Here is a 13432-nt window from a genome sequence, read left to right as displayed (position 1 = left end):
TACCAACAGTACAACATACAGTGTCATTATCTTTCAACCACTAGGATTCAATAAGTCCCATAGGAGTAAACAAATTGATTTAGCAACAATTTCACCCGTTTGTGAAATGTACGATTTCCACACATCTTAATGGTTCAGGTCTACGTAGTCATATAAACAAATGAAATGTTTAAGTAAACCACTACAATAAAAGAAATATAAACTGATAAAATCTCTCAATTCTTACAACAGCCCATATTTTCATCAATATCAAATTTATATTCATTTCCATTTATATTTCTTTTGAAAAGGAAAAAGCTTTTTAAGGCTTGTGGATTGCTTCCCAAAGTCAGTTTTAAAATGGCTCATGGTAATTCTTACAAAAAATGGGCACCACTTAAGGAAAGCGAGACAACATCTTGAGTGCAGATTCAAAGTTACGAATCCCTCTGGCCTCATGAACTGCGGCTAGAACAACATCAGATGTCTATCTAAAGGACATCTAAGAGAGTGTGAGGACTTCAAATGCTTCTTTACAAGCGACATTCAGTGCTAATTCTTGGTACCTAGTCTTGATGGTTGGAACAGATACCTCACTCAGGTAAGTGCCATGTCTCTTATTGTGCTTTTCATTCAACTTTTTTTCTCCAGCTCTTCATCTTTACACCTCATCAGTACTAAGTATCTATGCAAAAGAAGGGTATAGCCAAGACAGTGCCATAATCAGTCCTGGACAGCATGTGAGTTACTTGACATTAAACACTATGAGGGGCCTCTCTTCACGCTTTTGCCAGGGGCTCTTCTTATTCTCGCCGTCGTCATCTTTGTCATCGGCTTCATTGTCATCATCAGGACTGGTGATAGAGTCTCTGTGGACCTCGCTGGCACTACTGCGGGTGCTGTTGTCACGACTGCAGCCCTTACGAGGAAACGTCCCACCTCTGGACTCCGAGGTCTCGTCAAGCAGTGGTGCTGTGGAGTTCTCCTCAGGTGAGTACATGCCTGAATGGCCCTCACAGCTCGAGTCTGGCGTTTCGATAACGGGAAGCTTGGAATAAATCTTTCCATGAGCTTTTCTTTCACCACCTCCTTTCACCTTGCCCTCCTCTTTTGTTTTTCGGTGAGTAGATTTCCCTGAACTCATGGGGATTCTTTTAGTACGGTGGTCCTGGGCTAGATTGCTGGGGCCCACAGGTGCACGCAAGGCTTCATTGCTCAGCTCAATGTAGGAGTGTCTAACAAGAGAGTTTGAACGGCCATCAAGGGAAACAAACCAGGCACGGGGGTGCGGCTTTACCCCAAGCTCCAGCAGCTTCTTCTCTGTCATTGCTTGCAACTCTCCATTCATTTGTGCAATAGTAGAGTCATTGAAAAGGACAGGAATACGGACGGGGGCAGTGGATTGTTCAGATCCCCAGTTCTCCTCTGAAGGTCCCTCTGCTTGCTGGCTAGACTCTTCCTCTTCCTTTTCTTGCCTGGCCTGCTGCTGCTGTTGCTTTTGGTGTTGACTCTGTTGCCGAGGCAGTGTCATGCTAACCTGGATGCCCTCCATATCATGCTGCAGCTGTTGCTGCCTTTCCATGGCCTGCTCCACAACTGACAGGTCAGAGGACAGATGCATGTAATGTGCAGGGATGACCAGTGTGGGCACCATGCTGTGGTACATGCTCTCCTTCATCTGCTCCATGGAGTGACAGAAGATCAGCTGGCCAGGCTGGGTGTTGACAGAACTGGGCCGAGTGAGGGGATCCCCTGCTGATGCATAATACTCTGGAGGTTTGCTGTCCTGACTGTGATCCTGATAGTGACCAGCAAATGGTGGCAAAAGTGGAGGTGGGGACGGTGGGTCTGACGAATAGCCCTGGTTGTCTTTAGCATTATGGTGATGGTATCTGCGCTCATCGGAGTCCTCAGCAGAGCTGTAACCTTTGCTATAGTCGTCCTGTAGAAGCGGATTTCGAGTTCCTGAGTTTGAAGAGTGAGTGGCCTTCAATGGGAAGCTCTCTCCTCGCTTTGTGTCAGCATTCATCCTGGAGTTGTGCTGCCTCTGGGTGGGGCCATGTCTGAAGAAGTCCTCTCGAGAGCTGTGGAGATCACGGTTGGAGGAAAGTTCAGATTTGATGCCGTCATGGTCACCGGCCGAGGAGGGTGTCTCCACGTGTCCACCACTGATGAGATTGAGGTGGGAAGTGGATGTGCCCTGGTCTCTCTTTGAACTCTCCAGAGTGGATGAGGGGTGCATTTTCCGACTATGGTGCCGAGGTTTCAGACATCGCCTCCTGGAAAAATAATAACAATATCTGTTAGCTATTATCCCACCAAGTACTGTGTGAATGTGTGTGTGTGTGTATATATATATATATATATATATATATTAGGGCTGTCAGTTAAACGCGTTATTAACGGCGTTAACGCAAACCCATTTTAACGGCGTTAATTTTTTTATCGCGCGATTAACGGTCTTTTTGGCCTAGCAAACTTTGTAGTTTTTTTTCACATGCTTTTGCAACAGGACGCGGCATGGACGTTTTGAAAGCGCAAGCGGATCTATCTAGACCGGAAACAAAACAACAGGCACGCCGCACACACTTGTTTGGGCTTGCGAGCCGGATGCGCGAGCGCGAATCTCTCTGCTCGCGCGTGGAATATAATGTGCCGAGCACGAATCTCTCTGCTCGAGTCGCGCGCTCTCAGATACATGCTGCTCTTGTAAGAATTTTCTCTGGGCTCGCTCAGAGAATATGCCTGCACTTAAAACGTGTCCAGTGCAATCGCGAATCTCTCCTCTTCCCCAGCTAACAATTTTAGGTTATAAGAACGTTTTCAAAACGTTCCCATTAAGTTATAAAAACGTTATTTCTGAATGTTATAGGAACGTTCAAAACGTCCAGTTTTGAGTGGATGACGAGCGCGAGACACCGAAATGGATGGCAATAAGATTCTGAATGGAACGTTTACTTTTAAAAAGTTGCCAAATGGTTCCATTGACGAGACCAAAGTGATCTGTGTGTTTTGTCGTTGTGAACTGAGCTATCATCATCGCAGCACGTCCAGTCTGAAATACCACTTGATGATGGCCAAACACACACACACACACACACACAGCTGATGCGAATTCTCCACCCCCTCGTCAATATCAGGACCTCGTCAGTATTTCTTTCACCATTTTATTGATGGACAGTGTTACATTGTGTGAGAGATTATTTGCTCCAAGTAAGAATGTTTTAGTGTGAAATTGAACACAATATATGCCAATGTTGTTTTCAATAAAAAACATTTGCACAAAGCAAGCCGATCCACTTTTCCATGTTGATAAGAGCATTAAAATGAGAAAAAATAATGGGACAAAAAGAAATCAAGAGACATTTAGAATAGATAAAAATGTGCGATTAAATGCGATTAATCGCGAGTTAACTATGACATTAATGCGATTAATCGCGATTAAATATTTTAATCGTTTGACAGCACTAATATATATATATATATATATACACACATATATTAGTGCTGTCAAACGATTAAAATATTTAATCGCGATCAATGTCATAGTTAACTCGCGATTAATCGCACATATTTATCTATTCTTAATGTCCCTTGATTTCTTTTTGTCCCATTATTTTTTCTCATTTTAATGCTCTTATCAGCATGGAAAAGTGGATTGGCTTGCTTTGTGCAAATGTTTTTTTATTGAAAACAATATTGGCATGTACTGTAGTGTTCAATTTCACACTAACATCCACACTTGGAGCAAATAATCTTTACACCATGTAACACTGTCCATCAATAAAAGGGTGAAAAAATACTTTGTCACACAAACAGCCCTTTCTAAGGGATCAAAACAGGGCGATAGAAAATAAAATTACAAAGTGCACATGTAAGGTAAACTAGGCCTATAGTGCAGTTAAACCATGGTTTATTGCTTTCTTTTTCTCAAGTTTGCTTTGAACATAGCAGTCAGGCTACTGCTCTTTATTCACTAGAGGCTCATCAATCCAGCCTCTTATTACAGAAAGAATGAACAGTAGTGGTGCGTTCACACCAAACGCGAATAGAGCGTCTGGCGCGAGTGATTTCAATTTAAAGACTGGTTTACTTTGCTGCGCGAAAGAGGCGTTTAGCGCGGCGCGGTAGACGCGAATTCGCCTCATTCGCGCGTCCAGTTCGCAAGAATGACGCGAATAGAGCCTCTGGCGCGATACGCGCTAATGATGGCACTCGCCATCCACTCAAAACGTAACCTTACCCTACTATTTGGCCGGCACAAAAGCCCAAACAAGTGTCTGCCCCTTTTGTCTCAAAATGTATTGTGCCCTTTTCTGATAATTGTAAATAATAATAATTATTATTATCATAAATATTATAATAAATAACAATACCCTTACACACCCTTGCCACTAACAATAATAATACAAACAAATATTATATATAAAAAAAAAATTGGCGGAGAAGTGGTAGGCGGAGTTTCCTTTGCAGCGCCTCATACGCATTTAACGGTTCTGGTACGCACTACGCAGCAGTTTGCGGTGTCTTCAAACTACATGAGCAGCAGGTAACGTTAAAGCTAATACGGAAAATTACATTTATCCTACCATGCTACTCTAAAAGTTGCGGCAGCATGCGAGTTACACTTAACTATAATAAAAGTATAACTCGATTTCAGACGCATTTTGAGTGACAATGTCATTCGTTTTTATCCATAGCAAGTGTTATTAGCTTGGGGAAATACATCTAGTTAAATGAAATCTTAAGTCCATGTCCAACTCTAAATTGTAAGGAATTTATATCTTTGATTTCATAGTAACGCTTTACAATAAGGTTGATTTGTTCATTTTTCGTGTATGAACTAACATGAACTAACCATGAGCAACACATTTGCTACTGTATTTGTTAATTTTAGTTAATGATACAACTGTTAATTGTTTATTCATGTTATGTCACAGTCAGTGCATTAACTAATGATAACAAATACAACTTTTGATTTTAATGTTTTAGTAAATGCTGAAATTAATATAAACTTAGATTAATAAATGCTGTAGGAGTGCAGTTCATTATAAGTTAATGTTAACTTATTTAACTAATGAAACCTTATTGTAAAGTGTTACTGATTCATGATAGCTAACACTTTCATACATATAATACATACATTAAATTTACAACATCAACAAAACAAAAAATGAATTTTCCATAATTACCTTCTTGATTCTCACTGTTTTGTTTGGTAAAGTAAATAATATTTAGTAATATTATCATCATTTCCCTATTTTCATTTGATGTGTTATGCATTCTAATTGTATCAACATATTTTCTTAGAATGCCAAGGAAAGAAAGAATAAAAACAATGTTTAGTGCCCTTTTTGGTCCCTCCGCCCCTGCCCCTGAGGAGGTCTGTGCACACCACTGCTGAGGAGAATACTAAACCATAAAGAGCGTTTAATATATAGGCGTAATATAGCCTATTCCGCGCTCAAGCGCACATAAACCTTGCTGCAAAGCAATGAATGTGTCGGAAAAAATAGCAAGGAGACATTTTATTTATTTATTAATAAACATTTATCTAGGTTAACGTTAGAGTGAGCAGCCATGTAAAGTTGCTACTTGCATGTTTCAAATGATAAGCCATATTTAACGTTTGGATTTCCTGCCCGACATACTGTAATTATCACAAAGAACCGTCGTTAACAATCTGTTCCTCTCACAGACTTCGTCACTAGTTTTATTTTTTTTGACTAACCGACTAATAAAATTTTGGTCGACTAAGCCTCTTCTAGTCGACTAACGTTTAGTCTACTATTAGGGGCAGCTAGGGCTGGGCGATATGGCCTAAAAAAAAAATCCCCGATTTTTTCACAAAAAATCCGATTTACGATTTAAATCGATTTTTTTTCTCTCCCTACTTAAAATCAATCTGCAGATGACAAAGAAATTGTTCAAAACAAGTTTTAACTTTATTTTGTTTTGATATTCCCTTCTGTGATATTATCTGGATTAAAGTGTAATCAGAAACAACAAGCCAAAAAGACAAGAGGGCAGGCCCTGTCATTGTAAATAGTGTAAATGTAACATAACATAAAATGGGTGGATTGGGGGGATGTGTAAAAAAAAAAAAAAAAAAAACTTGCATCACAATAAGTTTATTGTGATTGTCAAATTATTTGGTAACTAAACATAATTGTATCAAGTTTATTAACTATAAACACAATGTTTACATGGTACAAAAAGACTGGTATGCTACTATTGCTTAACACAAATTTCAATTCTTGTGATTTTGATTCTGATATTGATTCAATATCAATTCCTCTGGATAAATATTAGGTACAGTAGATACGTTAATGTGTTATGTTAATTGTTCTCCAAAAATAAATCACCTAATGCTGTAAACATACAGAGAGCCCTGTCAGCTATTATTATTAAAGGTTAAAACTAACTCAAATTAAACAATGCGTTTTTTATAATAACAAACAACGTTATAATATTTTAATGATATAGGTAAAATATAATAAATGTGTAATATAGTTATCATATTTAGCAAAATACTCCTCTCTATAGCAATTATTTTAAGTCCAACTAACATGCGTGCTATGGGTCATTAAAAGGCATCCTGAGGTAAATGTAACGTTACGTGACATATGTTGTTCTCCAGCTGTTTTATGGACATCTTTCCGCGGTTGAAAAACACTGATCGATCGATTTTATTAGCTACATTTGGGTAAGTTAGTACTTAGTAAAGAGTAACAGATGATCGGTTCATGTGCCGCTTGAACTGAGATCTGTCAGCGATCTTTCACGTCACATTTACAAGCGCCAAAATTGTCTGTGTTTATTGTTTGAATTTCGTATTAAAATTGACCGAATCTGAGAGCTGAGAATCTGTTTCATATCAGTAACCTGCTCTGTCTAGTCTGTCGGTGTCAGTGTCCTCTTGATCTTTTCTGCGCGATGTTTCTCTGCGTTAGAAAATGGATGTGTGCGTGAGAGCGTGTAAAAAGTGACAATTGCGTCTCTCACAGTGAACTCGTGAGAGTTGGCTGCCCTGCAGATTCAGTTTGTAAATGTTTTCGGCGGGTGTGCTTCTGCTGCCGCGGTCTTGTTCATTTGCCATGTTGTTTGTGTATCTCTATCATGGCAAGCGCTGAGCCCGGTCGGAACTACGGGAGCCCAGATGGGCGCGTCGGCGGTTGTTAAAGAGAAAACCGATTTTCATTCAAAAAAATCGGCGTAAACTACACATTCGAGTTAATCGATAAAATCGATTTATCGCCCAGCCCTAGGGGCAGCCCTAGTTGATTCAAAACTTGCTATGGCCAAGTCTACAAGGATGAGCTCTTAATCACTTTTTCGGGCACACAACAAACATGCACACAGAGCGACAATACCTGCAGTAGTACAGTAGTAAACACAGCAGAATAAGCACTAGCAGGGCCATGGCACCCAGAATCGCTAGCAGGAAAATGGTGTGGTAGGTAGTGATGTCTCTCAGACCAGAGGTGTTCAGTCCTGTTCCTTAAACACAAAAATAAGTATTTTTATTTTCGCATTTCTTAAGCATTAAACAATTAAACCAACCATGTTTAGAAATTAATGTCATAAAAAGATGAAAATGGATATTAAACAAAATTCTAATCTAAATTTATTTCATTTTTAAAGTCATTGTGTAATTTAAAGTTTACTGATCCAGAAAAATCTTATTAGTATATTAAGTATATCCTCAAAATGTCTCTTATTTGTCATACAACATAACATGCCATGTAACTGCTGCTGTCCTCACCTGATGCTGAGGGAAATGCTGCAAGCCAGTATCCTAAATTTGGAGCCACAAAACTCCATGTCATCTGAGTGCCCTCTTTTTTAATGTATCCAGCACCGCTTCTGATCCATAGACCTACAGCAAACCAGAACTTTATTACAAAATGAGCAAACATGGATAAATGCAATGAAATCTTGCTTCAGCGTACAGGAAAAGCTCAATTTAATGTGAATGGGCAGTGTGCCATTGACAGATTAGACCCAAACCGTGCCAAATTACACATCCGATAGCTTTTCTTCATTAAAAAGTCATTTTAGGATCAGTCTAGATTACCATTCAATATTCAAAATCACACAGATAATGGAATACGGTTCACCTAAGCAGGGCAGCGAGGGGCACAAATTTTGCAACAAGCCCAAAGGCCAGACAAATGAGCACAGAGAGTTAATATGTTCTGACAGGGTGAACCCTGACAAATACAATTTCAAATGTCTCCCTCCACTAAAGATGAAATGCTCTCCCTGTGCTAGACTGGAGCATACAAATTGGACCTGTTACTATATAGTAGTAAAAAACAACAACAATAAAATACAATTATTAGACACTGATACTTTTTATTGTCTATTAAATATTACTTTCATAAATATCATTTCAGATTTAACAGCTTTGTGCACTCTACAGCACAATCCTAAGTACCAAACCCTGACACAAGCACAAAAACAGACCCAGGCAGCTGCATGCAATGTGTAATTATGCACACTAGAAGGTGCTATATGTTCATCTCAGCAGGGGCTTTCCCAGTAGCAGTAAGCTCCTCGAAGTACCTTGTGCATAAGCATTCCTGTCTCTGTATGGGCTACTTCCTCTGTGATCTGTCTCCAAAACAAACAGGGCCTTAGTAGTCACATGGCAAATTTCAGCAACACAATGAATGTTTTCATAATCTGAACACATTGGGGCATTCAGGCCCCACCCTTTTTAGATAAAGCAGAGGGCTGGGACTCAGCAGTCGGTGACATCATGTAAATTTGTGCTGTGTTAGTATATGTGACTTGGTGACTAAGGGCTTTGGGTTGTGCTTTGAGAATGGAATTCTCATTTATATTCCCAACATCCACGTTTCAACAGAGCAAAGTCTTCTTAGACAATACAGACTTTTGTAGTTTACAGCCACACGTCCATCACATGGTCAAAGACACACTTACGGAAAGATTATATCTGCCCACACAACAATACAGGATCATGTTCTGCAGAACTGACTCTTCTCTGGAAGGCAGTTCTCTGACCACCCCCCCCCCCCCCCCACCCCCCCACCCCCCCACCCCCCCACCCCCACACCCCACACTAAATATTCAGGCTCTTTTCTCTTAAGCTGTGCAGCATTCTCCATCTAGATTTAGACAAGATAAACTTTTCCACATCCTTGTAACAGTTGGCACCGTTTGAGCAGCTCCATGTACTAAGCTACTATGTGGTCTAAAATCTTTCTTTCCTTGGCTCTAAATCAAGTGCTTGTCTACCTTATCACTCATGTCTGAAAAATATCTAGACAAGACTAAATTATAGTTGAATTGTTTTTTTTCATGTTCGAAGGAATCACAATATATGATATATATAATAAATAAGTGATTACCGAATTATGAATACATGATTCATACACTACCATTCAAAACTTTGAGGTCGGTACGATTTTATAATGTTTTTGAAAAATGTCTCATGCTCTCCAAGGCTACATAAAAAAAAAAAAAAAGAAATTACTGTAAAGTAATATTGTGAAATATTAATACAATTTAAAATAACTGAATTAGTATTATTAATGAATTATCGCCAATAATAATTTAACCAGTATATTAGAATGATTTCTGAAGGATCATGTGACACTGAAGACTGGAGTAATGCTGAAAATTCAGCTTTACCAACACAGGAATAAATTACATTTGAAAATATATTCAAATAGAAAACAATTAATCTAAATTAAAATAATACAATATTACTGTTATCTGTGTGAATATGTAATTTATTCTTGTGATGGTAAAGCTGAATTTTCAGCATCAGTACTCAAGTCTTCAGTGTCACATGATCCTTCAGAAATTAGTCTAATATTATTATATTTTATCTTATGTATACATATTTTTATATTATATTTTAAAATATATTCAAATAGAAAACAGTTCATTTTCAAATTCTAATAATATTACACAATATTACTGTTTTTACTGTATTTTTGAATAAATAAATGCAGTCTTGGTGAGAATAAGAGACTTATTTTAAAAACTTTAAAAATCTTACCGACACCAAATTTTTGAATGGTAGTGCATAAAAATAATTACATTATTTGTGCATTGTTAAATAATGCTAGATCTGTATTAATATCCATCCAATATTAACAAAAAAAGTCCTGTACTGTAGGGGTAATACTCAGACAACAGAACATCCTTTCAACAGACTTATCTGTCAGGGCAAGGGTCAAAGGAGGCTTTTCCAGGCCAACTGACTCTCTTATTGCATTGTGAATTGAATGGGGACCTCTTATTGAATGCATTGTGGGTCATCTTTAATTACTGTACTTATATTACCCACCAATACCAGTTCAGGAAAACAAGCTGAGAATGACATCCATGCAATCACACAAGGAACCAAGACGTTGTGGCACTGCATACTGAAATGGGTGGGTAAAAGGGGGATCTGGGATTAGGTTGCCATAGACTAAGCTGCTTAGTTTAAAATCATTTGAGATTTCTCTGTGGAGCTAAGAGAGGCTAAATGAATCTTTTACCACACTTTAGGATAGATCCTAATAAGCAGTCCAGACATTAGGGAGAAGAACTGAAAATAAATGTAACACAAAAATACCGGATAACCTGGAATGACATGTGAAACTATATCAAGAGCAATGTAAGGGAAATTAAGACCTAAATGTACAGCCAGAAAGTGGGCCGATACCCTCTTTTAGTTGTATTGATTTTTCCACCAGAGCTGTACTCTTTATTAAGCGGGCACCAGTGAAGGATCTAGGGAATTCTGCAGAGCTTGCCAGGTACTACATCACATCCTGTTTTGGGAGCTGTGTCATGACAGGGTCAATGTCTGGAGATGATTTCTGCTTTATGAATTGGCAGGCTATTATCTCTCCGATGTTAGAAGACTGAACAGCTTTCTTTAGTTTGTACTGCACATTCACTTCACCTGCTTTCACTTTATCTGAACCTGCTTAAATAACTCTCAACTAAATTTGGAAAGTTAAACAGTCTTTCTCCATCTCCCCTTTACCATATTTTCTTACCTTTTCTCTGCTTCTAGTACACTTATTAACAATTTACGACCCCCTCTTCCAAATGCTGCCTTAAGCCCTTGTGGTCTTCCTGGAGGCTTAATTTTGCATGTACTATGACAAGGGTTTCTAATCCTGCGTCAGAAAAGTCGATGTCATACAGAGTTTAGCACCAAGCTGCCCCAACACACTTGTCTGGAAGTTTCTAGAAATCCTGAAGACATTGTTTAGCTGGTAAATGTGTTTAATTATGATTAGAGATAAACTAGACCACTATAGAATCTGCATCAGCAAAAAGGGGTGCATCAAGAGAACATGGTGCCCCCTAAATTGGGCGTCCGTGATCACCCTCCTAATTACATTGGTATATGGACAATTTTATCCAAGTTATATGAATCAAACTAGCAACTTTGTTACCAGTGTCCAAATTTACCCAAATTTTGTTAAATGCTGTTTACCTGTTCTGTCCTCGAACCTCCAGACTGGGACACTGGTGGCAGTTTTGAGAGGAGAGTCAGAAGGAAGAGGGATAGAGATGTGAATGGCTTCTGACACCTGGACCTCAGTGCCGTTGGGCCCAGTGAGCTGAGCACACATTGCAGCTAGTGCAGTTAGCTCCACCCAGCTACTGTTGGTTCCTGAATCAGAAGTAATAGCAGAAAATGGATTACACTCCATTAACTCCATGGGTGGGTGGGTGGGTGGGTGGGGGGTGGGTTAATCGTAATGGCCAGATAGATGGGTAACTCCACAGAAACATATCTCTTTGAAGAGGTGTTTGGATAAACTCACCTGTTGAGTTATTTTCCAAGGCGAGGGGGTAGGGGAAGCCCCCAAGCTCATATTGACTGCGGGAAGAGGTGAGCATTGCAGAGAGTGTGATTTGGGAGGTGTTTAGTGGTGGTCTGATGGCTCTCCTCTGAATCTGTACCCATGGCTGTCTCCGGGATCCTAGACAATAGAGATAAAGACTTTTTCTTTTTAAACGTATAGGTATAGTCTATAGTGAGTAAGAATGGATTAATCGTAACGAATTTATAGATTCTGTTTATGATTAAAAAACCGAGTCATAACTATTTCTCACATTATTTCACGTTATTTCTCACGTTATTGGTTCCCAACCCTAATAATGAGCTGCTTTTGGGATTTGTTGTTTCCTGCATTCACATTTTATAGGATTCAGTAACCACTTCCTTTAACCAGTGTTGCTGTTATAATGAGCAAGTGATTCAACCTCTCTCTGCTATGACCAGTCCTCTCTTGCCAGTCAGAAGGAGAAATTGTGGGGCAGGATAATTCCAAGTAATTGCTAAAATACCGCAAGAATATAAAGAAAATGTTTCCCAGAACTATAGAGTTCTTCAAAGTTTCCTGAAACATTTTACAATAAGAATCCAGAGTTCAGAATCCAAACTGCAGTAATCCCTTCCCCTCCTCCACTTGGCTTGCTTAGTCTGCGAGAGGCAAATAGAAAGGCCTAAAAATACAAGCGTGTATCTATCACTGTAGGCTGTCTCCTCTGATTAGTGCTGGGTTAGCTGATCACTGATCGGCCCTGACATTCAGGATAGCGTGGCTGCAGTGGCAGTGCTTGGGGACCGTTGAAAGCTGGCAGGCCTTGATATTCCCTCTTTGTTGGTAACTGTTATTGTAAAGTTATTCATTTACTTACCATATCCATCTCTTGATGAGAGGAGAAACTAATACAGTGCAAATCATCCAAAGGAATCTCTAAAATTAAACCCTATACCAATTCTCTTACCATCTATCTTTGAGCAACAGAAACAAACATGTATACCAGCATTTAAGACAAGTGTGAGATTCCATTAGGCTATAAATGGCAAGGCTAATATGAGCCTACTCACAGTCTAACTTTAGGTTTCTGACTCTAAGCCTAAAGTAACTGCATAATCGTGGCACTAGTAGCGATTTGCATCTTACATGATAAGGAAGGCTGCAACAGTGTCTGGCCAACAAAGCTTCCAATTCCTCTAGGATTGCACAAGGATTGGGCTGCAGATGGGTTGATCCCCTGTAAACCTGACACTGAAGACTATGATTATGCAGTAAAAGAACGGAACAGTCTATTTGGGACTGATGCATTGCCAATCGGCAAGCCTCCTAAGGAGCTTGGGCATTATGAATTGCTTTGAGAATCCCCTTCATGTGCAATATCATGTGGTTGGCCTCCTCTGATGGGGCCGTTTACTGTCAGAGAGATGGTTAGTGATAAACCTCACAAATGTCAGTTGGCTTCATGAACAGAATGAACATAACTATATTAAAAATATATTAAAAATAAATAAAATATAAATCTGTCACAGATTTTCACAGTTTCTAGGTTTCCTTTATTCTCTTTTAGTTGGGCAATTGGGCCTACTTCGAAGTACTACCAATTGGCCAAAACCTTTCTCGTTCAGAGGGGAGTGTTCACTGAC

General features: G+C 39.3%; 1 protein-coding gene across 1 annotated transcript in view; it reads right to left on the bottom strand.

Moving 5' to 3' along the window:
• Nucleotides 1–633: 633 nt before the first annotated feature.
• The window catches only part of fam171a2a (family with sequence similarity 171 member A2a), a 46666-nt gene continuing 33867 nt past the window's right edge, over nt 634–13432 (bottom strand). Inside the window, exons 4-8 of the mRNA XM_056239863.1 lie at nt 11787–11945; nt 11453–11632; nt 7745–7858; nt 7353–7479; nt 634–2258 (exon numbers count right to left, since the gene is read on the bottom strand). Coding sequence (XP_056095838.1) covers nt 725–2258; nt 7353–7479; nt 7745–7858; nt 11453–11632; nt 11787–11945 — 2114 coding nt within the window. The 3' untranslated portion in view covers nt 634–724. The remainder of the gene's footprint in view (nt 2259–7352; nt 7480–7744; nt 7859–11452; nt 11633–11786; nt 11946–13432) is intronic.

Source organism: Rhinichthys klamathensis, unplaced genomic scaffold (assembly GCF_029890125.1).
Source record: "Rhinichthys klamathensis goyatoka isolate OS25496 unplaced genomic scaffold, OSU_Roscu_1.1 h1tg000571l_1, whole genome shotgun sequence".
Classification (NCBI taxonomy): domain Eukaryota; kingdom Metazoa; phylum Chordata; class Actinopteri; order Cypriniformes; family Leuciscidae; genus Rhinichthys; species Rhinichthys klamathensis.
This window is presented reverse-complemented; position numbering and strand designations above follow the sequence as displayed.